The sequence below is a fragment of the Rhopalosiphum maidis genome, chromosome 2 (genome assembly GCF_003676215.2).
Source record: "Rhopalosiphum maidis isolate BTI-1 chromosome 2, ASM367621v3, whole genome shotgun sequence".
Lineage (NCBI taxonomy): Eukaryota > Metazoa > Arthropoda > Insecta > Hemiptera > Aphididae > Rhopalosiphum > Rhopalosiphum maidis.
The window spans coordinates 50,396,301-50,424,234 of NC_040878.1; the positions used below are offsets into that span (position 1 = coordinate 50,396,301).

At 28.5% G+C, this 27,934-nt stretch overlaps 2 protein-coding genes across 2 annotated transcripts in view; one reads left to right on the top strand and one right to left on the bottom strand.

The window, feature by feature from the left end:
• Nucleotides 1-14,962, top strand: part of LOC113550863 — a 48,228-nt gene extending 33,266 nt beyond the window's left edge. The window contains exons 3-4 of the mRNA XM_026952792.1: nt 11,668-12,224; nt 14,814-14,962. Coding sequence (XP_026808593.1) covers nt 11,668-12,224; nt 14,814-14,934 — 678 coding nt within the window. The 3' untranslated portion in view covers nt 14,935-14,962. The remainder of the gene's footprint in view (nt 1-11,667; nt 12,225-14,813) is intronic.
• A 244-nt stretch (nt 14,963-15,206) lies between these two features.
• LOC113550864 lies at nt 15,207-27,934 on the bottom strand. The gene is made up of 4 exons (XM_026952793.1): nt 27,777-27,934; nt 26,349-26,602; nt 18,553-18,688; nt 15,207-15,363 (listed from the first exon to the last, which is right to left on the bottom strand). Exons 1-4 carry the CDS (start codon nt 27,871-27,873, stop codon nt 15,350-15,352), a joined length of 501 nt encoding a protein of 166 aa, XP_026808594.1. The 5' UTR covers nt 27,874-27,934; the 3' UTR covers nt 15,207-15,349.

Sequence of the window (27,934 nt, forward strand, 5' to 3'; positions counted from 1 at the left end):
TGTGGTTTTTCGTATTATTTTTATAGTTTTATTTGAAAAACCCTTTATGCGTACTAATAAAATCATTTCTCACATCTGGTAACCCTTTGTAATATAACGAAATTTGAGCTTTTTCAAATAAAAAGTTTACTGATTTAAATCTTGGTATTAAAAATAAAAACGGTTCCGATCAGTATAACAATACGATTGTTGATATATTTTCTTTAATAATTTTCCCTCATCGAAAAATGTGTTCTTTAAATAATTCTTCTACTCGATAGTCGATGTTCGATTCCTCAATCTATATATGTGGAATTATTTTTACCCATAAAGTATTCGCAAAAAAATATTATTTATATAATTTAAACATACATAAAATGATTTTGATTATATTATATTTAAATTATTAATGTTAAATGTATTAAATAATGTAGTTTTGAATAATTCAAACAATAATCTATAATATATATATATAACAAATTGACGTTAGTGTTAACTATTAAAATATTAGGTGAAATAAATTCCTGAAAATTGGTTTATAAATTATTATTATTCTTTACTTCTTACTTTTATTAATAAAATAAAAATAAACAATCTTCTAGACATCTGGAAATAATTTTAAAGTTTAAGTTGAAAATATTCAATTTCATATTTTTTACTATTTAAGAAATTTATATTTTATGTACCATGTCTACCTTTTATTATTATGTTTTTTAAAAGACATCTTTTTTGTTTTTCAATAACATTTTTATGATTATTTAAAATAATAATAATAAAAAAAAAAAAAACAATATAATTTGATAACCAAAAGTTAAGCCTATTGTTTATTTATACGATTCAATAACAACAATGTACGATCGCATGGAAAACGTGTTGTTCGATCTAAAACATACAGATACAAAGTTTGGAGAAAATTTTATTTTTTTAACGTGCCTTCATATTGGTCGAAACATTAATGCCGTGCAAAATCGCGTGTTTAATTTCGCAAACAATAATTTATTATAGTGATTACGCCTGAGTCATCCACGTGCCGCCACTGGTGTTGCACTTGTGTAATGTGAGCCGTATCGGAAAACCTGTAGGTATTTCTTTAATGTGAACAACGTCAAAAACCATAATAATTATTATTATTAAAAGCGCGTAGGTTAAGTTCGTACCTGTGTACGGAAAACGTTCAATATTATAACATTAATATATAGGCAATATTGTATTCGCTCAAAATTGTTATTATATTTTTGAATCGGTCTGTACCTACTTATAGGTTAGGTATACATCGACTTTCATTCAGCACCTGCACGCATCAACCGATCGTGGTGAAGCATATTTATTTATACCTACACGTAACAATATAACAGGAATGGTTGTGGAATATTTCTCTCTCCTTTAACATGCTAGCAATATCGAGGCCTACAAAAGTTATTTTCCTTATTCTTGTTTTTAAAATGTCTAGAATAAAAGATTGTAAAAAAGTTATTTTAGTACTTTAAAATATAATATAGAAATACAAAATATTTTCACCGTAACAAAATATAATCGATAAATCGTGCGAAATGTAAGCGTGGTATTCTTCCATAAAAATTACACGTTTAACGTAATCACTAGGACAAAAATCTTAAATTCAAGATCAAAAGCAAGTGTCTATAATTATAGTTACTCGAACCCAATATTTTGATAGCCATCCCCCCCCCAAAAAAAAAAAAAAATTGAGTCATAAATATTGTATTTTTCGATTGTATATGATTTGTGTTTTTGCGAACACAAAACAATTACATAATTAATTGGCTCAAACATTATAAAATTTATAATTTAATTTATTGATATTTGATTAAAATATATTTATATTTATTTTACTCAATTATCTGTGGTACAATAATCAATTTGGTTTCAGTTTTTGAATTTTATTTTTGAGTTTTGTAATTAAATTGTTTTTAATGTTGTTATTATTTATCATGATAAATAACTGCAGTTGTAAAATTTCATATTCTGGTTTTTAATTATGGACGTTTTATTCAAATCGTAATTGTTTTTTCATCTTATTTTTTTTTTTTAATTATGTTTTTTAAACATCGATTTAAAAGAGATTAAGTCATTAATAAATAAATATTTTAATATTTTTTTAAAAAATTCAGTCTTTATAACCTTATTGCAGTCATTATCAATACAATTAAACGTTAATTTTTATCTATCTTTGTACAATATAAACGTGATTGCATTAAGTATACGTATTACAATTATTATTCATAAATAATCGATTATCGATGGGTGTTAAACATTGATTGATATCAGTATTGTTTAAGTCGTTTTCGGCTTAGATTTCTGAACGATTGTTTAAGTTCTTAAGTTTTGGATTTTTAAACTATTGATGTTATTCCAAGCTTTCTTTTTTAAGCACCATCTTAGCATTATAAAATGAAAATACTGTGGTCAAATAAGTGGTTTCCCAAAACGACTTTCATTAAACCCTTTGGCGTATTCGTAGAAAATCCACGAATTTTTTATTTGATTATTTGTGGAAATATCATTTATTTATAAACGAAACCAATAGCTCGTGACAGTATTCGTCAACTACGTCAACCAACGAGTAAAAAGTTATTGAAACTAAGCAATGTTTGCATATCATAATAAATAAGCGTATAACTAGTCGTCTTATTTCAGCGAAAAAAAATCGTTTATATTTGGAAGGGGGTGCGGGGGAAAACGAATTTCTTGTCAGGAAACTAGGCGTGTGCGTTGCGACAACACTTCAACGTAATTTCAACAATAATAATAATATTATTATAATATAAACAGAGATGTACGTCGCGTGCGCACGTCTAAACACAAGACGGCCGTACTGTTCCAGGAAGTGTACGACCGAACTGCGTCACATCGGGTAAATGGTGTGACGGCTACCAAATTTATAGTTCATTAGCACAGCGTTATTACTTATTACTATTAATAATCTGACCGTTATGTGACGCCACTTGACCACGACATTTTAGGTACAAATATTACGATAAGAACGATAATAATAATAATAATAATATGACACATATATTGCAAGCAGTGAAAGGACTGTACTGGAAATTATATCCAACATTATAGTTTATAATTTATATTATAAATATAGAAAGGTAGGCACCCTCTCGATCAAATCTCCGGCGTAGAAATAAAAAAAACGACATTCAATTTTTGTTCTTCCGTTCTCGGTTTATCGAATTTCTAGCAGTTTTTTTTTTATCGCAATCCTTTTTCTATTTCACATTCTAGAGCGGAAATTTTTTTCAAATCAAATCGTGTAATCATTTTCTTGTTATTCATAAGTGTAATCAAAATTATGATAGCAATTAGAAGCCTATAGAAACTAGAACTTTCATTTCACTATATATCACTGTGCATCTGAACTTTAAATATCTGTATCAATAAACAATACATTATTGTCCAACATTTGCAGACACAAATACTCTGTGTTTCAACGTACAAATAAAAATATAAGATGCCAATATAGTAAATTATTACATGTTGACAGTGCCGAATTTAGAACATTTGACGCCCGATATTAATAAAAATGCTGTACCCGTGTACTGATGGATCTATGAGGTTTTAGGGTGTCAACATAAAACCAAATGTTTAAATACAAATCAAAAAGTATATTTTCATATTAAAATTTTTTTATCGAAACCATTGTCATATGTATATATTATATAGAATAGAATATGTACATTGTAAATATTATGCTTAAATCATAAATGAATAAACGCATCATTATTTATAAAAAAATATAAACATAAATTAAAAATTACTTTATTTTAATTTTCTAACACCAATTAAATTTAAGGAGTGATACGAGCATAAGATAAATCTTACAAGTTTATTAAATTCGATTAATCGTGCTTGAACTCCTTTAATTTTCAAGTTCTAGTTTTCTTTTTAAATTTTCGACCTCACTAAGCTTTTTTAATTGAATTCATTATCGTTTTTTTTTTTTGTTTATAATATTGATGTTATTATAATATGATATAATAATTGTAATGTAAAATCGACTACTCGGTAGAAACAAATGAACGTTACAAAATATATTATCGTGGATTCGTACATCATACTTCGATTTAACATTAAAATAATATACAATATCATTGGTCATCGGGTTGGGTTTTTCCCAAAAACTAATAAGCTGATAAACTTTGCCATTTAAAAAACGTCAACACCGGACAAAAATAGTTTAAAGATAAACCATTATATGTTTTTAAATAACTAATGTGTAATATTATTTTTTTTTCTTAATGAAAGTTTGGAAATTTATTATTATTATTTATACATATTTTATTATTATATATTTTACGATCATTACTTTTTTTTATTTTTCATAAGCTTAAGAGCACCCTTATACCAATAGCACTTGGGGCAAGGTTCTTAAACAGTCTTACATTATACATGTATACTATATACGTAATGGTTATTATGAAATATGAACGTTTATAAAAATATCTTTTTAAGATAATTGTGAGTCATTATTACTATGCAATTTTTCAAAAAGAAAAAATTATTTATACTCCATCAATATTTCTCGTTATTATTATTTTTATTTTTATTAATGATAACATACATCACTAATATCATATTTCAAAGCAGAACATTTTTTCAAAACTAAAAAATTATTATTCAAAAAAATATGAACGTTTTTTAAGACATGTTTAGTTACAAGTATTTCAAATACAATACATTATATGAACAGCTACCAATAGTTTTTGGTGTATAACTTTGCTCATTTAAATTTCAAATACTTATAATGAGAAATATTTACATTCATACTTTTTGAGAAAATAAGTATTCACTCTCAAAGTATTCACTTACATAATATATGCATGTATATACATATATATACTTATGTATCAATTGTCCTAATTTCCTGTCAGGGATAGCAAATAAGAAAGGCTTTTTGAGTCACAGCAAAAATAAAATGCGAGTAAATGAACCATAATGATTCAACAAAAATATTAAGTCATAAAATTATATTATAATAATATAAACATCAATTATTGCTAATATAAATTAAATTATATCTTAGTTTATTTTATAAAATATTTGGAATATTATATTTATCAGATAAATATGTATAATTGTAGAAAAATCTGTAGCAAAAAATATTATACATATACCTATATATTATAGATAATACCTAAAAATATTTAAATATTTTAAAAATATTCGTGGATAATTCAATATTTAAATCTTTAAATTTTTAATGATAGCATTTTTCTAGAAAATAAACTAAACTAAACCAAATAACTCAGTATTATCGATAGACGTGTGTTTACAAACTAAGTTTTATAATAAATAATACTAGTCTGTTGATTTTAAGTTGCACATAAATCAAATATAAAATAACTCAATTGGTATCACTGTTTAATTGTATAAAAATTAAATATATAATTTAGACTCTAATATTTATTTTAATTTCTTCACAAAAAATTGCTTATCATACTACTACGTATAGAATTGGTATTAATAGATAGTTTTGGAAAATATTTTCACGAGAAAAGAATAATTCAATAAAAAAAATGTTAAGATTTTTGTTTTTGAGAATTAATTAGTCTTACAGTTATTATTCTATAAAATTTTACGTTTTTCATATAACTTTGAGATTAAGTTGCCACGTGTTAATTGTGTTTGATAGAGCTCAATCTTTACAGACACTATTTATTTATAGATGTATTCAAATGAACTCTCGAACGCCGTTTTTCAAAAGTTAAAACTTCAAAAATAATTGGCATCCATATATATATATATAATATTCTGAGATACAGTATAAACACATTTTAAACATTTTTTCTGTACATACGATCCGTTTGCAATTAGAATATACGTTGGAGAGCCCTAATGTATTTTATCGGTACCAACATAATGTATTATTTATACATATATGATATACAGTTTATAAATAAATTATGTATTATGAATAGGACAGGGGTGTACAAAATATATATCATATACTTACAGCACGTGCGCTTGTCTCGATATAATAATAATATGCACCTACTACCTAATGGTATACGGTTTCGTTTTTTTTTTCGTTTAAGTAAATGTAAATCGAAAAATATATATTACGTTATCGTTATTCATAGTTTGTAATGATATATTTATATTTAAAAAAAATAAATCGACGTTTATCCAGGTATAAAAATGAATACCCCTAAAGGCTTTAATTAAAACTATGCAGTCTGGATACAAATATTAATTCCATCATCTTTTTTATGGCTGGAATCCTGCATACAAAAAAACGAGGGAACGTTTCCTCGGTAAATCGCTTACGCGTCTATATGTCTATGATCAAATACATAATGAAACTACTATTAAACTAACTGTTAAAATAAAATACTGTACATTGTTATTGCCCAGTATTGTTCTATATTGATTATTGACTATAGTGGCATTCTCAGGATTTTTCGAACGGACGGAGATAGACAAATTATTTAAAAGTTATCCATAGAGTTTTAGCACTCATTTTGTAATTAAATAATCATTAAATATTGATAAAATAATATTAGAACATTATCAATAATTTCCAAATATTGAATAACCTATGCGTAAACGTAAATAAATCATAGCTATATTTATAATTTCTTTTTATGCATGAATGTATATTGTATAATATACTTTTAATTCAGTAATAATGGTTAAAGATGTCTGAATCAAGGGAAAATTTAACATATTTTTTAAATGATTGATAAACATTACCAAATAAACAATATAACTAGTTAAAAATGATTTATCAATTATTGCAAAGAAAATATTGTTTTTATATTTTAATAATTACTTGAAAAAAAATTAAATTATAAATTTAAAATAATACCTATTATTACTTACTTGGAATTATATAAGAAATACCAGAGTTGGAATTACACACCCGGTAGTACGCCCTTGGTAAATGAATAGCTAAAATAATAGTCAATACAATCATAGTTCATAAATAAAAATTTTATTTTATCAAGTGTGAAAATGTAGAATATTAGTTGAGAATAAAGAACAAGTATTAAATATTTTGTATTATGTTAGCAGTTCAAATGAATATACGGTTAAATATATTAATTTATATTCCGGAAATAATATAATAAAACACGTTGAGCTTATAAAGTACTTTTTTTTTTATTAATAAAAGTCACGTTGTACTAAATTAAAAATAAATTGTGTATCATTAATAAATTAAAAATTTCAAAAGTACAATAATAAAAACATGCTATTTTAATGTTAACACTTAACAGTAATTATTGGTATACCATTACCTACTAATATTTGTCAAATATGTAATAAAATAATATATTCTATAAGAATATTCAAGTTTACAAATATATCTTTGTGCTGCTTAAAGGCTAAAGGTAAGTTAAATTACATGCATATAAAAAAAAAAAAAATACTGCAGTGGTAGTTTGTCCTGTTCTCGTTAAAGTGACTAATTAACCTGTAGTCAATTTAAAATATTAAGCCAACACTGTGAGTAAATCACGTTTATTTTGAATCGTCAGGTTTGTAGATTACCTAGATATATTTTCTACTCGTTGGAAATCACGTTAGGAATTTAAAATTGAATCCTTAATGTACAAATATGTATATATATATATAATATGTGTATATGTACACATAGTGAGTATTCCAGCTATGTCCGTATTCCCGTATAATTTAATTGAACCATAAATTGTTTGCAAAACTCGATGCTTTTAGTTTTCCATTACGTACTTATACATATATATAAATGTGTGTGATAATCTATTACACACCCGCATAAATTGCCTAGATTGAGTAGACATTAAAAATGTAATGATGACAAATGTTATTTAGAAATGCGTTTTACGAATAGATAAGGCTAAAAGAGATAATAAACAATTTAAAATACCTATAATAAATCAAAAATATAAATTAATATTTAAACCTTTATGTATAATATTTCTAAAGACACGGGAACAATCAACATACAATATGTAAAAACATAATAATACTTTTTGATACTTTCGTTTCGTTTAAAAAATATTAAAAACGAGTAATATGATAAATAATAATAAATATTTATTACACGACGGTAGATACTTTAAGCGTACATAAAATATATAAGCGTATGCAATTTGCAAAATAATACTTCATACATATTTTTCTAAATCGAATATTTCTATATATTTTGCACACCGGCACACTAAATATTTTATGTTAAAATAATGCAATATGCTGAAATGTGTCTATGAACATGCAGAAAATATACAAAAAAAAAGTTACCAAACTGTAAAACAATTGAGTATGATTAAATTGTATTATAGTAAGTTCATTGGGTACAATAATACACTGACGTTATACTATACAGCTGATGGAATAGAGCGGTAGACGCGACACTTGCTTTTTTAATTGAATTTCAAGACCAAGTGCACTTAAAAGTAAGCAAATAATTAACAGTAAATGTATGTTATAGGTAGCTCACTTTAGCAATAACAGTGGTATCAAAAACGATGAAAATTATAAATTGAAAATATATTTTGTGTGCTTACGTTTTTATATTTTTTTTTTCTTAAACCAAAGATGTTGATAATAATAAATGATAATATTATTATTATCAGCATTTTCATAGTTTATATCGGTGGTTAGGTTATTACAATGTTATTACTACTGAGGTAAAATAATGACCAACAGTCTTTTACAGTACCATAATACAAATATGCAAGTATGACATACTTACATACATTACTGTTTTTGAATTTCCACTTTTGATTTAGTGTCGTGGTTAGCGAGAATCCCGGAAAAACAGCAGCTTGGTTCATTAACGTCGTCGAACCATTAATAAAGTTAGTCTGAACGCGCATTAATCCGACCGTAGTAAAACCATGCCATTAAATGTCATGAATTTTATTTCTGACTACCCTAGAACCAGTACTGGTAAATCCTGGATTTTCTATGATTAGGAGAATGAAAAAAAGCGATCGGTAGGCAGTTAAATGTAACGTGGCAGTGGATTATTCAAATATTATTTTGAAATCTGATTAGTATAATAACAACAATAAACTGAATACAAAATTTTTGAAATTTTGTCAATGACTAAAATGCTTCACTTGTATTTAAAAAACAGATTTATCTTCACACTAAAATCTGACAATAACAACCTAACCTAAGTGTTGATATGTAAATTTAAAATCTAAATAAGTGTTGGATGTACATTTTAACAGCCCAAAATCTGTTCATTTTAATAAATTGAAAAAAGCGTAGTTATTAATAAATGTAGAATATATATTTTTATTATTTTTATTTTATATTTTTAATTAAGTAAATACATTATTTCAAGTCATAACCACAGTTTTTAAAAATAAATTCTGTTGTAGGTTGTATTTTCTAACTATTAGTGTATTATGTATGCACTTTAGTTCATTAATTAACTAACTAAGGTTGTTAAAGTTTAAAAGATTAATTAACAACTTTAATTAAAATAACTAAACTAAATTTATTTAAATGGTGTCCTTTTCGATTACACGATGGTCATACGCACGTTGATCACATGAAATAATGTGTTGTTCTATATTATAGTATTATAGTTTATAGATAAACTTCCGAGTATTCCATTATTTTTCGAAGTCTGTACATTTAATGAAAACGACTTTGACATAATCAATACATAACAGATTATTTAATCTATCAATAACAATGAAAATTAAATTCAATTAATGTCATTTCAATGTTAACATGCAGTTTTATACATTATATAATTTTGAATTAAAATTTGTAGTCCTAAAATATAATACAATTATTCGATAACTACCTACAATGATTTGATTCCACCATAAAATAATATCAATTAAAATTTAATAATTATAGGTTGATATTGAGGTCAATAATAATGCTGCCGTTTGATAAAGTAAAATTGTGCAAAAATTATGCACACTGAGCAAAAAATTTGCATTTTTTCCAAGATGGACATTCAAATTTTTTTTAGAAAAACTATTCCAGTTAATTATAAAAGAATAATTAATTCCAAAAAAATGTTAAGCATTGTCCAGAGCACTGGTATGACTTTGATCAAATAGTTAAGCATTTAAATTTAATAACTTCTACAATAAATAAAGAGGTCATCAGGGTCGTCAGAATTTTACTTTCTTCTAATAGTCATTTAAAATCAATAACAAGTTTACAAAACTAAACTAAAAGCTATAAAATATATTATAATAATCTTAATGGTTATCATATAAAGGTATACCATTTTTAATAATTCAATACTGCACATATCATAAATATGATATTGTACCTTTAACAGCGATGTGCACCTATTTTGCCTATACATTACGCCGTGTAACATATGACTAATTTGTTTTCATTTTTTTTTATCATGCCCATAAATTAATAATTTTCTTTTCGATTATACTAAATTGTTATGCTCATTAAAGAAAAAAAAATAAACTAGCATCAAGATCTTCATATTCAGACACAGATAATTTTTATCTTTCAAACAAATAAAATCATATTGTTATTTGTAAAAAAAAACAATAAGATTTTCTTGTAATAATTGAATAATCTTATTATTTTGTTTTATTTCATTATTGTAATGAATATTTTGTGAATTTTCATATTGAAATCCAATTAACAATAAGTATAATAATTTAACAACGATTTAAGGTGAGTAAATTTATGAAAATAAGTAATTTGAGATAGTTAATTAATTTAACATTCAGATAGATATTAATAATATTATAGTATTAGGAAAACTATTAATTAATCGTCTTATTTCGTTTAAAAACTGTCTAATTAGTTTTTTTTTAATTACCACTTGAGTCACACTAATAATTTCGTATAATTTTCAAGTGTTTTTAATATTAATTAAAAAAACATTTTATTTAATATTCATTCTGTATAACATCAATATTTCTTTGCAATATGCGCAAAAGTTGTAGTAGTTTAAGGAATTAGGCATAAGGTACGTACATTTTTTATAAATTTAATAAAGTATTGATGATTTTTTTGATTTTTTATTCAAAATAATTATATAATGCATGAATAATTACATTAAAAATTAAACAATTAATTTGGTTATAGATATTTTCTATAAACATAATTTTAACTAGCCAATGCCCACCTTTAACGATGATAACATTATGGTTACTAAGTAATAGTGCTCAAATTTTAATGCCACAAAAAATGCACTTAAAATAATTGGTATCGTAAATATTGATTAATAAATATTTTATAAAATAATGAGGGTTGACCCGCGTGTTGAATTTATAAAACTGACACTTGCATTTAATCAACTGGTGGTCGTGTTGCGATTTGGTAAATAAGATAAATCCCAGGCTACTCGTGTTAATTTTAAATCGAACGATATTTTTACACAGAGAAGAGAAAATTATAAAATGTTTTTCTACCCATAACCTACGTTTGGTTTTTGTAATATTCCTCTAGGAGCGGGTAAAAAATAGGATCTAAACAATGTCCCAAAAACAATATTGTGCTAAGCCCCCGCGAGAAAGAAAAGTTCGCTGCTATGGAATACACTGCAGTCGTTTACGATCGAAACTCGCGTGCGCAGGCTGATCCTGCATCGATCTGGACGGGAGAAAAACGCATCCCAAAACCTCACTAGTTTTTTAACGGCGATCCTGATATTATCGCCGTAGCGGTAAAAATCAGTAGCACATGCTCAGCTGCATATTATTGAAACGTCGTGTGTGTTGTATAATGTTGTGACAGTGCGTGATATGCGTCAACTCGAAGGCGACGATGCAGACTTGGCCGTGCGGTCACCGGGTGGTGTGCCGCAAGTGTCTGGTGCGCACCATCCAGATAGCCGTGTCTCGGCGGTCGTTGCCGTTGCGGTGCGTCGTTTGCCGCGCACGCGTGTTGCGCCTCAAGAGATCGTCGGACCCGCGGACCGCGTCCACGGCGGTGCCGGTGACGTCGGACGGCGGCCGTGACGTGGCCGCCGCGGCCGGCCGGTCGCACAGCTTGCCGACAAAGCTCCGGCGGCACGTGACCGCCGCCGTGGCCGTCCGGTCCCGATCGGTCGGCACCGGCAAAACAACGGGTCACGTGCGACGGACAACCAGCGGCGGCTGCGGTGGTGGCAGTAGCGCCGGACGGCGGCACAACTTTTCCGGATGGGCCGACGCGTTTGCAACGGACTACGACGACGACGACGACGACGACGACGACGGCGATGACGACGAAGACGAAGAGGACTACGGCGTCGGCAATGGCGTTGCCGGAGGTGGTCGCTACCAAATGCTCGCCACTTCCGTTAAATACAGGTACTCTAATATAATATAATAATACATCACATCGTCACATCAATTCCAAAGTTGAAAAAAAGAAAAATATCGTTCGCAGCAATATTCATTATCATACATTTCGAAATTGTGCGCATTTCATCGTTTTGGGATAGAATTTTACGATTATTCATTATTTTGGATTCTGAACGGGAGTGATGAATGTTTTGATTTTACAACGATGTGTGTTTTTTTTTTTATTTTTGTATATGTCATCACGTTTTGGAGTAGTAATAATGCTTCGATTTTTTACTTCAGCCCCTCTTTGAATAGGAAAATTTATCTAGTTGGTATTTTGAGGGGTCAAAAGTTACAATTTCCAGAACTTTTCAAAAGTGTCGGGAAAAACCTTGAAATACTTGAAATTTTCACTAAATGATTATATTAGTGTTATTTATTTACGATTAAATTTTCAAAATGTTTTGACCTTTTTTAAGCTACTTATAGACAATTGAAATTTTCGACTTTTCTAAGTTTTTTTTTCTTAAAATGCCGATAAAAAAAAATTGGCTAACCAAAAAATCTTTAAAATTTAATACAAGATTTATTATGAGTTGAACTTATCGTAGAAAAAAAAAATCAAAAATCGTCAGTCACAATTTTTGTTTATAAGCATTTAAAGTTCAAATGTTTAAGAAATATATCAAAATCGTGAAAATTTGCAAGAAATTTTAAAGTTGAAAATTCATAACATTTTCCTTCAAACTGTAAAAAAAAATTCCAGCATCAATATAGAAAACATTTTATGAGCGTATGAAATTTAATTTTTTACGAAATCGCGTAAAATAACAATATATTACAATTTAAATGTAGGTAATAATATAATATATCCAACTAATTATCATTGATTGACAAATCATCTCCGTTCAGAATCATTTTTCGTGTACAATGATACCAGTCATTGCATTCAAATTTAACGCATCCATTATAGTGACCAGTGACCTACTCTCCATCTCTACTATACAGCAGAGCGATACCCACTTGCCCACTTTTTTTTTTTTATGTCTGCTGTTTTATGATTTCGAGTTTGAAGGCTTAAACATTTTACTTTTAAACGTTTTAATAAAAGGATTTAAACTTAATTGTTTTCTTTAAACCCGTTGTGTTTATTGGAATTGAAAGATGTACTAATACAAATGTATTAAATTAAAATCAAAGTACATATTTTGATTCTCCTGACTTCTAAAAATCTTAGCTCAGATACAACCAAGTGATAGATTTCAATTTTCTATACTAAAAGAATACATTTTTCTTCCGATCTGAGAAAAAAATAGTACATTAAGAATGACACCACCGAGTGTATTGGTCAGTTTATCCATATTATATGATATTATATTTAATGGTTTAGCATACATTTTGAAAATTGGTGCTGTTATGGCTAGCCACAGTACGTAGTTTAGGAATATAATTTAACTATCAATCGCTTCGTTGTATCTTTACGTACATCAAATTATAGGGGACCGTCCTCTTTTTTTTCCGCATCATTTACACCGAAAAATAATAATAATACAAAAACTGTTTATTCGTTTTACTAAACCACTCACTTTTATCGTATTATTAAAATCATCATAATAATATAATATATTGTCGATAATACTCTTCGTCGATATTTTCTAGCCATTAATACGTCATAAGAATAATATTTTTTGTAGACAATATGAAATTGTTTTATGTATTCCAAGAATAACCTTCAGTATAATATCATAATATATTATACTATGCATAATTGAGTGGTTGTTTTTTTGTTTGTACGGTATCTTAGAGCTAAAACATGGTTTTGTTTTTCATATCCGAAACCCCTCGAGTTAATATCGAGATGCTGTCGCGCCTTCGGGCCCGGATTTGCAATTTATTTTATCCGATTTCTACGAAAATCCGTTATTTCAACTGGCCTTGTTCTGAAAATCCTCGACCGCTAAAACACGTGACATGTGTAGGTAGATTATAATATATAATTATAAATCGCATGCTGTTTGACAGGTGTAGGTCCGCCGCACACTGCGTGAACCTGCGCTTATTAGCCGGCCGTTGATCAAGCACTATTCCAATTATATCTTGTGAAGCGGTACTTTTTGATTTTTCAGTTCATTATATCGACCAATAAATCTAATTTCAATATAATAATATGGTACGGTTATTAATACGGTCAGATGATAAGAATAAAGATTTGATGAAATCATAATGTTATTTTGAAATAGCACGAGATTGATATTTCTTTTAAACGAATATCTCCATAATCAATGTTTTTTTTTTCACTATTATTTTTTACAGATCTCTAATCTAATGAGTTACTGTGTAGTTGAAACATCAATCAATAAAAAACTATGACCAATATCAAACATAATATAATAATATAGCAAACAGATTATTAAAAGTTAAAACCACCATAAATTAAAATAAATTGTAAACAATAGTCAATTGATTAAATTTTATCTTTCGAATTCATAACCAATTTTCGGTATCAATATTTTAAAATTTCATAATAATGAAAATAAATGCCCATGTGTGAATCTAGCATAATTTATTATTCACGTGTTTCTCATGCGTGTATTTTATTTTTACATGGTGTAGCAAACTGGAATCGACGGCGGACCGGATGAGACACGACAATCAATCGAAAAACGGTCTACAGAGGATACTTGGTAAATTCAAATTCTGGCGATTGTTACGTTTTAAAAACAACAAACCGTAACGATTATACACATGGCGATTTATATTATGCGGATAGGTATTATAGTTATGACCACGTAGAGCGCACTGTGTTTACTACAAATCAACGGGTATTTTACCGGTGGTAACCGATGACTTATATTATACTATAAATATTTTATCATGTACATACATAATACTAATATAATAATATAATAAAGTGATTGATTTTTAATAAGATCCATCTTATTTTTCCATTTGTGGAAATCAAAATGACCGACGGTTAGCTCATTTAAAATTATTATCATCATAATCTAACGAATAACATCCGATTTCTTATTATTTTTTCCATAGCAATAATATATTATACAGTACATTTGAATTTTATTATAAATAATAACGTTGTAATAGTAAGTATTAATGAGTTCGTGTAGTTTGGTCTCTCGATAGGTACAACATCAGTTAAACTTTCCTGAAACAAACAGAACATAAATAAATACGGAGTGTGAATTAAATTATTTATTCAAATATTCATGACGCTGAAAAGCTCTGTACACAACATAACACGAATGTTAAAAATATTTCATTTGACCCATTAAAAAATAGAACCCTTACACACGGTTACATTTAAACGTTCGTTATTATTATTATTATCATAGTGTAAGAAAAATAAAACTATTTTTAATGTGTAATATTATGTGTAGTGTATTTGTACTTAAGGCTTCCACTTTTTTAAACCTAATTTCTGTGATTTATATTTGTATATGTGTAATGTATATGTAGCGTGATAATATAGCTGATCTTGTATCTAAACTATAGATTTAAGGATGTATTAATTATTAATTCACGAATTAAGTCTGATAATGTTTGTTTTCTTTGTTAGTCAAACGACCAATTTTATAAAAATACCATAACAATTAGACGTAAAACTATTGTAATAGAGCCTATAATATTATATTATAAAACCTATTTTATGTATATTGTAACAACATTTTCATTCGAATAAATCTCTTAGTGTTTTATATTTAGTGTGAGATATTTTATTTTCTACTTCATTATGTCATATTATGTTGTATTACTTTTTGAATATTATACCTACTTTTACTTTTTGACGGTTGGAAATTTTATATTCAATACCGACAACACTTTTACTAGGACTGTGGAAAACCTGCGAATACCCCGGGTCAATGTCAATTGCCTACTCAATTATAATACTAGTATACAGAATTAAACAGAAATAGCTAACAAATTATGTAACTTTTGTTTTTATCAATAGGTATTTCGTTTTTTTACATGATTTATAATATCTACATTAATAAATTGATAAAAATAAAACATAATTAGTTATATCTGTTAATTGTTTTATGTTACATCCTGTCAACAATATTCAATCAAAAATTTCCCGATACTATATCAGTGCTCGCTTGATTTTTTTAAAGGCTTTAATATATTAGACAACTAAAAACTGTAACTAAACTTTAACCTTAACGCAATGATAATATATTATATTATTCTATGCGTAGGAGCTCGCAAAATGAGATGGTGAACTATCACTGTTAAAATATAGGTTTGTATATTTACGTTCGATTTATTCTTTATCTGTGCACTTATCTTTATACCGTATAATATGGATATCATTAACTGCTTGCCATACGTATTTTTCGTGTTGAGGGTTTGAATCCAAAGAGGCTGACTACATTTTTTTGAAAATTTGTTTTTTTTTTATACATAATATAATATAAGATTAGTTCACGATTTTATTTATTTAAGCTAGCGAATAACCATTTAGTGGCATGAGTGTGATTAGCAACCATGCAAAGTTTTGAAATTAGTACAATTTGTGGACCAACTAAGAAATCAAGGGGCTTCAACATACCCATTGTTAGCAATACAGTTTCAACATTGCAAACAACCGAATTTAAACTAATTATTTAAAGTTATCGAGGATCTTTAATAGTTCTAAACCGACACAATTTATTTAATAGTCTAAACAAAATTTTTGTTCCTTAGCGGTGCCGTTAAAACCAATAGGTTCCAATATACATAAATCATGATAATTTTATATTCATTATTTCAACCATACAATAATAAAATTGTAGTACAATATTATTAGTTATTATATAAATTCATCAACAAATTGTAAAATTGTAAAGATAAATAACTCTACCATTATTTAATTTTTTGTTAAAATATCAATATAATATTTATCTCGTTTCATCCACTTTTTTTTTAATATAAATTAAGTTTCACGATAAACATATTATAAAATGTTTAACTATTTTATTTTATTAAAAATTTTAATTACAATATATAAGTTATTGTTTGTACGATAAATAATTTTTATATTACTTTAAACTGGAGATTATAGAGTGGGAAGGTTCAGTAGTATCAGCTGACGAATTTCTAACTATATAAGTGAAAAAATAAAAGAACTTTTTGGTCCTCTTTGTTTACATTATTTTTTTTTTTGTCAAGTTTTGCTTAAATTGGGTGTACACAAGATGTAATCCACGATCATATTTCACGAACGTATTAAATGTGACTGACGAGCATGGTTTTAAAAAGCGTCACACGAATCACGAAGGTGTTTATACGTTAAAGCGGCTTTAGTTCAGTGAGGACATTCCCAAATTACACAAGAATTAACCCATAACAACATTTCAAATTATTATTTGGATCTGACAATCGATGAGAAAAAAAATCATTTATTACGAAAGAAGATAAACTTTTAATAGTATTTTAAGTTGAAATTACTTTCCTGAGCAATATAATTTTATGTTTCTAGACAGCGCCTTTTGTTTCCAAACCCACGTACACAATAATAATGTATACGCGTATTATATTATTGTATATATTATATTTCTATACACACTCCATATATTTACATCTCAATGATATGAATATATATATATATATATATATATAGTATATAATATATATATAATATATTTTATAAAATATGAATAGACGTAAATTAACCGGGGCGCCGAATAAATTTCTAACATCGCGCCGAGTCTAAATAACGCGATCCTCGGAGCGATACTTAATATTAATATATAATATAATGTTATTACAATAATAATATACAATTATAATATATTTATAACATCGTGAACGCAAGTACGCCGCTGATAATCTTATGTGCGAATTCGGCGGGGAAGCAGTGGTGGCGGTGGACATGCAAACAACCGCACTTCTATGTACACCTACAGCTGTATTATGTAATACGTGCATATATAGGTGTATTATACGCTGTTTGACGTGTAAAAACGCGGCTGTGGATCGAGGGCATCAGATATTTATTCAATAAACGTTACTATATCATAATAATATATTAAAATCGTGGACCGTTTTGGGCGACGTGTCTGCGCTGTAGCAGTACGTGCTGTGCGGCCATATCGACTTAAACGCACCCCCTAGTGCGCTCACGATATAATATAATATTTACGTCAATACACAATATGTGGCTGTGTGTGTGTGTGTGTGTGTATTCAGGATTATCTGTAATAAAATTTCTCGTCGGAAAAACGACCAGTAATAGGTTTGATTATAAAATGTGTCCGTGTCGGGACCTACCCCGAACCATCGACCACCCGTTCGATAGAAAACTGCGAGAGAGTATCAAATGTATGAAACACCGTGCAGGATCCGATAGACTCACCTCTGCTGCTGACCGGTCGGCACGTTTCATACCGCCTCCCGAAATTGGTGTTTTCGATGGCCGAACAGTCTTCTCGGCCATTGAAGTGAATCCTCGCGTAATCATCGCAATCCGTCACGCCGTCTTTGTTGCAGTCCTGCGGTCAAAAAATAAAAAAAAATTGAAAAAAAACAACCACCTAAATCACTCACCAACGATAATAAAGACTATACAAAAAAATCAATGGTAATCTCCCTTTAAGGTATAAAATAATATTATAATATGGTCTCAGATAAATCGAAAAAATATTTATTGTGTCTTGTTATCTTCTAGCCGTAAGCGCTTGTGATCAATACCGCCGTATGTACGTGTATACTGATGAACACGACGTAATAGTGCATGACGCAAGCCGTTTATTTCTACCAACCATATCATTATCGTGTTCCGATAATTAGCGATCGGAAATTTCTGAAACTACAATATAGATAAAATATATTATATACAGACAAAATAGGCAAGCGAAAATATTATATATGCGAAACAATTTTTCAACATTCCAAATAAAAAGTATGAATGTATTAGTTATTATTATCATTGATGTATTATTAGTATACTACTATATTCAAAATTGTTTTGTCAAATAAACTAAAAATCGAAAAGAAAGACCTGATATATAGAAAACGATGTCGATATTGCTATGTTAATCATATTAAACTACAAAATTATAATCGATAACCAAAAAATACAAAAATATATATTTTCAACCTTTATGAAGTTATATGATATACATACTAAAATACAAAGTCTATAAAAAAAAACATCGAGTTTGAATTGAAAACATTGAATAGGCATAAAATTATGCAATTTTTGCACAAAAAAAGAAATATGCATTTTTCTCTAAAACTGACCAAATATGCAAAATATTCTACATTTTTTTTTCACTCGCTCTTGTATAAAATTGATTTATAGATTAGTTTGCTATAAATAGAAAATACAAATAAATGAATATGGAACTCCTGCGACTTCCTAGTCCTAGTAATAATATTACTTCCGCGCAGTGGCGGTCAAATAATTTTATCGTGGGGGGGATGTTGCTGATTTTTTAATATGTACTACTTAGGTAATCATTAAAATATAATTTATGGTTATGCACTTATGCCTAATATCAATTTTTTAAATTAAGGTAGATTAGTACTTTATTTGTAACAAGTGAGGAGTGTATGGTTATTAAATATTCACGATCATCAAGTGGGGTAATTCCCGTATATTTTGTTAAGCAACTAAATATTAATAATAATCACAGCCTTGATCCTAGATTCAATCTAGAATCAGGATAATAATAATATGTATACGCTCATAGGTGTTAATTTGAGAAAAAAAATAAAACAAAATTGAATACATTAATATAAAAAAAAAGTCATGGGGATCTATATATTTAAAACTTTTTAAGTCCATTAAGTTTCAAGCCTTTAAACCTTATCGTTGAAGCAAATTAACGAAATCATAAAAAATTAAATAAAATTAAAAATATTTTAAATATGGTAATTTGGTTGTTTTTGAAATAATCAATATCTTAATTTGATTTACTTTGTGTCTTTCTACCACTAAATCTGTCAATAATTGGAGATTGTGTATTCTTCACATATTATTTCTAACACAGTACTTCGGTGTTCATCAATTTTCATTGGTTCATAGCAATCTTTTTTCGTACACATAGAAAAAATTTCACAATTTTTAAGTGTTTTTTTTTCTGTATCTACCTATAAAAAATACTTTTGGAAAATAGTTTTATCTTTGATAATATTCTTTTGAGATTCTTTAATATTCATTCACCTAATTAGTATAGATACAGGTATTACATTATTATAAATGATATAAATTATAATATTATAATAGTAATATACTACACATATCAATGAGCAAATCAATGAACATAGACAGTATCACGACTGATATCACGTGAACTATGAACGAAGTTCCATTAGAAATCTATAAAGTAAGTTTAAAAATCTATTTTTATCGGATTTTTTCTAAAAATGTAATAACAACTACTATAACATCATTGTTCGCCGACATACCCAGTTATTATAACAAAAATTATAACATCAGCTGTATTATTAAAATATTCATTTGATGATAATAATAATGATATTATTATTATAATAAATTATATACTGTGTGGCCCGAGACGAACAATAATCTGGAAGTATTGTCCGGACAGCCAGAATTCGACGTACACCAACATCTAAAAGTATCATTATTTTTCATTATACATTTATGTCTGTAGAGAAAACGTGACTTTGAGTTTATTAGTATCTGGGGCCCAATTTTGGGTCAAATACTACAAAACTGATAATTTTACAGTCGATTTAAAGGTAAAAAATCGAAGTAAGTCGTTATAAGTAAATAAATCGGTCATTTCAAAAACACAAAAGTCACTGTTTTTAAAATAACTTTTTAAAAATAAAATTTTTTGAACTCATATTTAATAAAAATAATATCGTTTCGTCAATTTGTTTCAACAAGGATTAAGGCCTTGGAATTGAATGTATTTAAAAAGTACTAAATATGCATGCATTTATACGCTTAAAACAGTACAAAATATATGCTTTAAAAATATGCAACTAATTTTTTACAATACATTATTATTTAATATTTTTAATTGTTTGTATGTATTTATTACATATAATTTATGACAATCATTGAATTTTCACCCAAAATTACTTTTTATACTCTTCTTTTCTTCAGAATAATAATTAACATTTGATGTTCGGTATTTTGGTACAAAAAATATGCAAATGATATACGGCCTAAAAATCACCATATAAGTTCCTACACAAAAAAGTACTTAAATATCTTTTGAAAAATGTTATCTCCATTCACCAAATAGAAAAAAAAAACAAAACAAATTCGATACACGCACAACATTACAGGTTAAAGATATTTGTTATCTCTATGTTTCATAAGCAAAACGTAGCATAAAAACTACTTCTATTCATCCAGTTATACAAATTTTAATTCAATGTAAAGTATTATTACTATTAAACTAGCCACTTTGTTAAAATTTCACTCTCCAGTTTCAACAAATTTGATTTGAAAGTTTCAAAATGTAATTTATTATTTGAAAAAATAACTTAAATTTAATTGAAAGATAACGGCTCAATTTCATTCCACGCAAATTAAAATCTGTTTTTATAATATTTATCGTCACTATAATTATTGAACTGATGATGGATACTAAGCGAGTATCTATAGCTTTTACAGTGGTCGAAGTGGAGAGCGATACGGGAGGGATGGCATCCCACCACTTATTATAATCTACATTTTCATCCCTCCGCTTATTTTATCCAAAATATTACATCCTCCTTATTAGTATATAAAAAAAATTAAATGATATATTCAAGTTATAGTTAAATCATTTTTTATGTTCCTTAAACTATAGTAATATATATAAATATTTAAGTTTTTTTATTTGTTTTTTACCTACTATGTATAACGATGTAATGCATACCGTTAGAACCTATTGATAAACTGTAAGTGCATAAATTATATATTTATATAAATATGTTTTACGTTTTAAATAAAAAATATAAACATATGTATATACAAATTAAATATATCAACAAATAAAACACCAAACTACACATAGAATATATAAAATTGTATTATAAAAATAAGGTATAGGTAACGTTATATACGCGTAATGTAACAATAGTATAAAAGTGTAGGCATCCCTCCACTTATTTTGAGCTACTTCGACCACTGAGCTTTTACTATTATGCTACACGTGTAAAATACAGAAATAACAAATATCGGTATTCATTCATCTCAGTGGAGGTCCTAGAGTTTTGATTATAATAATATGTTTCAAATATACAGTTAGTTTCAAGACAAACATTCATTTTTTCAAAAAATATTTATGTTTTTATTTCTATAATCTGAAGTCATTACAAAACAACGTATTTAAAAAAAATAATAATACATATTTTTCATTATTTTTAACGTTATTATTTATACAGGTTTTAACTTTTTAACAACAAAATATGATTTTAAATTTTGTATTCCGAAATAGAGTATTTTTCTAAAAAAGTCTATGTATAAAAATGTAATTTTGATCGGTTAGTTAATTGATAATAAATTGATTAGCGATCAAACATTTTTCAGGGTGTTCAGGCCACTTACTTGTTAATTACATATATGTATTATTATTATTATTGTATTCTGCTTAAGTTGAGGGTTTATCGACGACTCGTACGGCAGTTTTTTTTTTACCGTTATTAATCGTGTACGACTATGTTTTTATAGAATAAAAAAATATTAACAACATTTATTTTGAATTATTCGCACGTCCAATGGTTTATTATACGGCATGGCATCGCTGACGTCACACTGCACAATAGACTGGCGCGGACACAAAACCGTTTTGACTTGAATAATTTATCCGTATACAAAACGTCATATTATTTTAAAGGAAAAAAAATGTTCATTTTATTTGTAGGTTTATTACACATTTTTGTAATCCCACATAATGCGCACTCGTCAGCCCGCATTCGACACGTACACACAATATATATACGTAATATATTATTATAATGACCAGAAGAGACATTATAATAAGTACTGCAGTAATATCATATTAATTATCCAAACAAATATTAATATATATATATATATATGTATAAATATATAAATATATTATTATGATGCGATTGGTAAAAACAAACTCGTCCGTGATCGTCACAGTCATCGTAACATTAACATTAAGTCTACGTGTGCAATATTAATATGATAATGTGGTCAATAATGGTAGTTTATTACCGTATATTATTATTTCATTGATATTTTAGTACGAAAACACGTCATACTAATTTTTGGAGTTACCGTTATAATAATATTACCAAGACGTTCTACAGCACATAATATTATACAATAGTATTAGATGCACACTGTTTTCGAGGTACATAAAAATAAAAATAGAATTTTTAACGATTGCGCAACTCTTTAATAATATATAATTCAAAATTCCTGACAACAGATAATTTTCCCGAGTAATCGGATTCGTCGGTGTGTAGGCACGTGTATAATATAGATTATCGTGTAAACACGTACCTATATTATTTCATTGAATACAGCGGCGATGGCGGTGGCTAGCGAAACCATTTTGTACGGATTACATATATATAAGGAAACCCGTGGACCGCAAATGACTCCCAAGTCCCCATAATAATAATAATAATCGCGTGGACCCCGTATAATAAAATATATATTGTATCTAATATTGCACGTGAATAATTTACGCGTTTCGTTTAAAACCCATCGCCGTGTATAGGTATTATAATGCATTTACATGCACACACATTAATAATAATATAATATCGGGTTTTATTATCGCAATTTGATGACTAATGGTTGTGTCTATATTATTATTATTATATTCTGGTTGGCGTGCGGTGTACACCAAAACCTGCAACACATCAAGGACACCGATCCGCGCTAATCGATCGCATATTGTATACCTAAACTTGTATGTAGTGTTGAAAAAAAAAATACTTTCGAAAGATATTTACAAGTCGATTTGAATACAAAAGCACTTGAAATTTTATATTTTACATAAAATTATATCGGAGCGGTATTAATATTTTATTATATATCATCGTAACAGAAAATAGCCAACTAAAATATTTTAAGAACTTTTAAATTCTTTCCAGTACTATAACAATATACATAGGTAGGAGGCAAGTTATAAGTATAGGTGGGTCTATAGTTCACAATAATATCGCTGATCGTGTTTTCCATAAACAATGAAAAATATATTTGTGCAGCAAACAATAACGTTTTGTTCCTTGGTGCGCCTCGCAGCCTATGTTGTGCGAAATCATTTATAATGAACTCTAGAGTACGTATAATACAATCAACGTTATGACCAATATTCATGATTAGAGTACATATTTATATGAACTAAACAGTATCACAACAGTGTACAATTCATAAAAATAACCAACAATAGGTTATAATAAAAAAAAGATTATATATTTGATAGTTATTAATTATTATTTCATTAGACATCAAAATAATTATAAATAAATTTAATAACTTGATGCAAAACAATCATTTTTTTTTTAGTAAAATTTTTTACAATATTATGAATGAAAAAGTTCATCTTCTGTTAAAAATGATACAATTTTTATTAGTTAACCAAAAATGATTGGTTCATAGTCGACAAAATGTATTATTAAATCTTTCTACTGGATGAAATATTATTTTACACCTTTATTAAATTTTGAAAACAGTACATAATTCAAGTTTACTTCAAAATGCAAAAGATACTAAATTTTGTAGAAATATGCAATTATTATCAAATATAAAAAAATATATGTAACAAAATTGTTATTTGCAGCAGCTTAAAATTATTATTACCTGAAAAGATTGTTGTCAACAACCTTAAACTTAATTTTACAAAAAAAGTTACTCCCTATAGTTATGATATGATGCAGTATATTACTTTGTATTCATCGATTTCTGGTGGGTTGATTAAAAACAATAATAGGCTAATAAAATGTCTTGAAAAAAAAAACGATTTAATCATTCGATACCGAAACATGATATTGTTAGTACCAATATTTCAATACCTACAGTAACTAGATACTCGTTAGGTTAGGTGCTGAAGTATTTAAAATAATATTATTATAATATCGCGTCCCCGAAAGACAATTAAATCGTTGACGCTGTATAGTATATTATATTATTATTATTATTGTTGGTGTTTTAATACTCGCGTTATATAACATGCGTGACGGCCGGTAACGAGTGTGTTTCGTGTGACGTTTATTATGTATTTATGTACCTATGTAGGTACGACGGGGAGCGTGTTTGAACGTTTTCGATCATTTCTAACCCGGTCAGGGGACAGCATAGTATGAATATTTTATTACACATCCTTCATCACAACATATACTGCAGCCAATATAATACCTGATAATAATAATATATTATAATCGTTATCATGGTGATTAACCTGCCAACGACCGGATGACGCGTTTCCTAAGGACGTAGACGGCGGAACTTAAAATTCGTCCCCTACCCCCTTCCCCAGCCAAACAACGAACACCGGTGATTTCACTCCCGTACAACTCGTCTTGCGGCTAATAATTATTATACATCGGTCAATGGTGTAATAACAACGAAGGCGACGCGCGGTTCCTTCCGGTCTGACGTCGCAGAAGTACCCAAATAAAATTATTATTCAGCAGTGAAATAGTCAGGATTTTGTTTTTTAGGGGCAAAAGGGGGAGCTAATAATTTGTTTTATTAGTTAAGGCAAGCTTAACTAGAGGACTCCTCGTAAGTTAAGTATATTATACTGATTCCAGCGTGGAAATACCACGTTCAACTTAAACAATAATCCTCAAATAAATTACAGTTTATTAAAAGCACATTGAAAACATTTTGTGAAAACTCGGTGAGGTTTGCAACTATAGCTACGTTACTGCAACTATACTATACTTAGTGCTTAGTACATTTTACTATAATACATTGTTGGAACTATGGACATTTTAATATAATATATAGACATCTCGTCCCTCACTCTGATGAAGAATACATAATATGACGGGATTTAAAGTAGATGCAATCATTTTCTAATAACTTTGTTATTAAATTAATTTTTCTCTCACGCCATCCATTTGTATAAATAATTCAAATTTTATGCCATATTTTTCTATTGAAATTCGGCTCCTAAACCTGTTTCTCTCTCACACACACGCACACTCTGATATCAGCCCATTTGTTTGTAGTTCTACTATATGTTTGGCACTCACCTTTCCCCACTTGACCATGTAGTTCTCGACGACCTTTTGCGCGCATTCCACGTTCGAAGCACAGTCCACGAACGCCTGGTCTCGGTCCGGATCGTCATCGGGCAACACCAACTGGCCAGCTTCCTTCCAGTAATCACGGTACAAGTAATACGGACCGCAGTAACCGCGCGAGCATCCGACAGTCACGTTGCACAGTGTGGACGCATAACACAAGCACCGCATGCAGTTTCCGTTAAGGTTAGACACATACCTGCCTGCAAAAACAACAACAGCGACGACGACGACTGACATAAATTACGAAATAATAAGCTCGCTCGATTATGACCTACTACGACCGTTGATGATTTATAAGATAATTGGTATACATATTATATTATATGTATATATGATGGGAACGTGCCTAATATATTAATGTACTAAAAAAAAAAAAAAAAGTGAAACTAGGTGAATAATCATCGATCCAACCACCGCATACTGTAATATAGAATTATTATACGCTACCGTGACGTGTGATGATAACTCACCTCTGGCATCTTAAAATCCAATCACGAAAAATGTAGCACCATCGCGTTCTATACGTATATCCTTTAATTTACTGTATATATATATATATAGTCTGTGTTCGGAATATTACAACGGCGGAACAATATTACTATCGCGTGCACCGGGACTTAGTGACCGAACGACGTAGAAAAAAATATATCACAGGTCGTTTTCGAGGATTTATGAAAAATAAATCAATGATTTTGCTGAATACGTTTAATTACGAGTACTTTATTATAAAATATTATGATGTATGCGTTGTAGATGTCATTTAGTCACTGCGAGTAATTTCGACCGCACGTTTTCGTATACATCACATATTATTATAGTGATCAGATATAAAACGTAAAAAAAAAAACACATTTTAAATTTTACCTTTTTTATCGTAAAAAAACATGATGTTATTAAACACTATTCGATAGCAATAATTCATTCATATTGCGGTAGAAAACTCGAAGTATTAGTGTACAACTCTGCACTAATGTCTATATAGATATGTCGAAGAATAATAATATTAGACCGATATTTTCGAAAATGAGTATAATTTAATTTACTCAGCCCCATTATTAAGACGTATGACATTTGGACGATGCAACAAAAAAAAGTACCTCTGGTCACCATATCTATGCATCTGACGTTATTGTCACCCGAGTTTTTTACGGACGTAATTATCGGAAGAAAGACTCCATTAGATTCATCACCCGTTATGTTAATAAGCGACAAGCGTAGTCAACCCAAGCGACAAAATCTCGTCGTAGAGTACAATTTTTTTTCGTCGGTTTTCTTATCACACATCCGATTCGAAACCAACGGTGAATGATAGTACAATTTAAATTTAACCTACATGGGATACAATATGATTATTCTGCGTTTAGTCCAACTTACCGGCTGTCGTGGCCATGGATGACCATGACGCGATCAGCAGCAGTGCAGCTGCGGCGGCGCACGTCAGGAAACGCTGTCCGGACGGGTCACGCGTCATTGTCGTACTATTTGTTTACGTGGACCGTGCACTGCCACTGCGTATCAGCCAATAACGATTT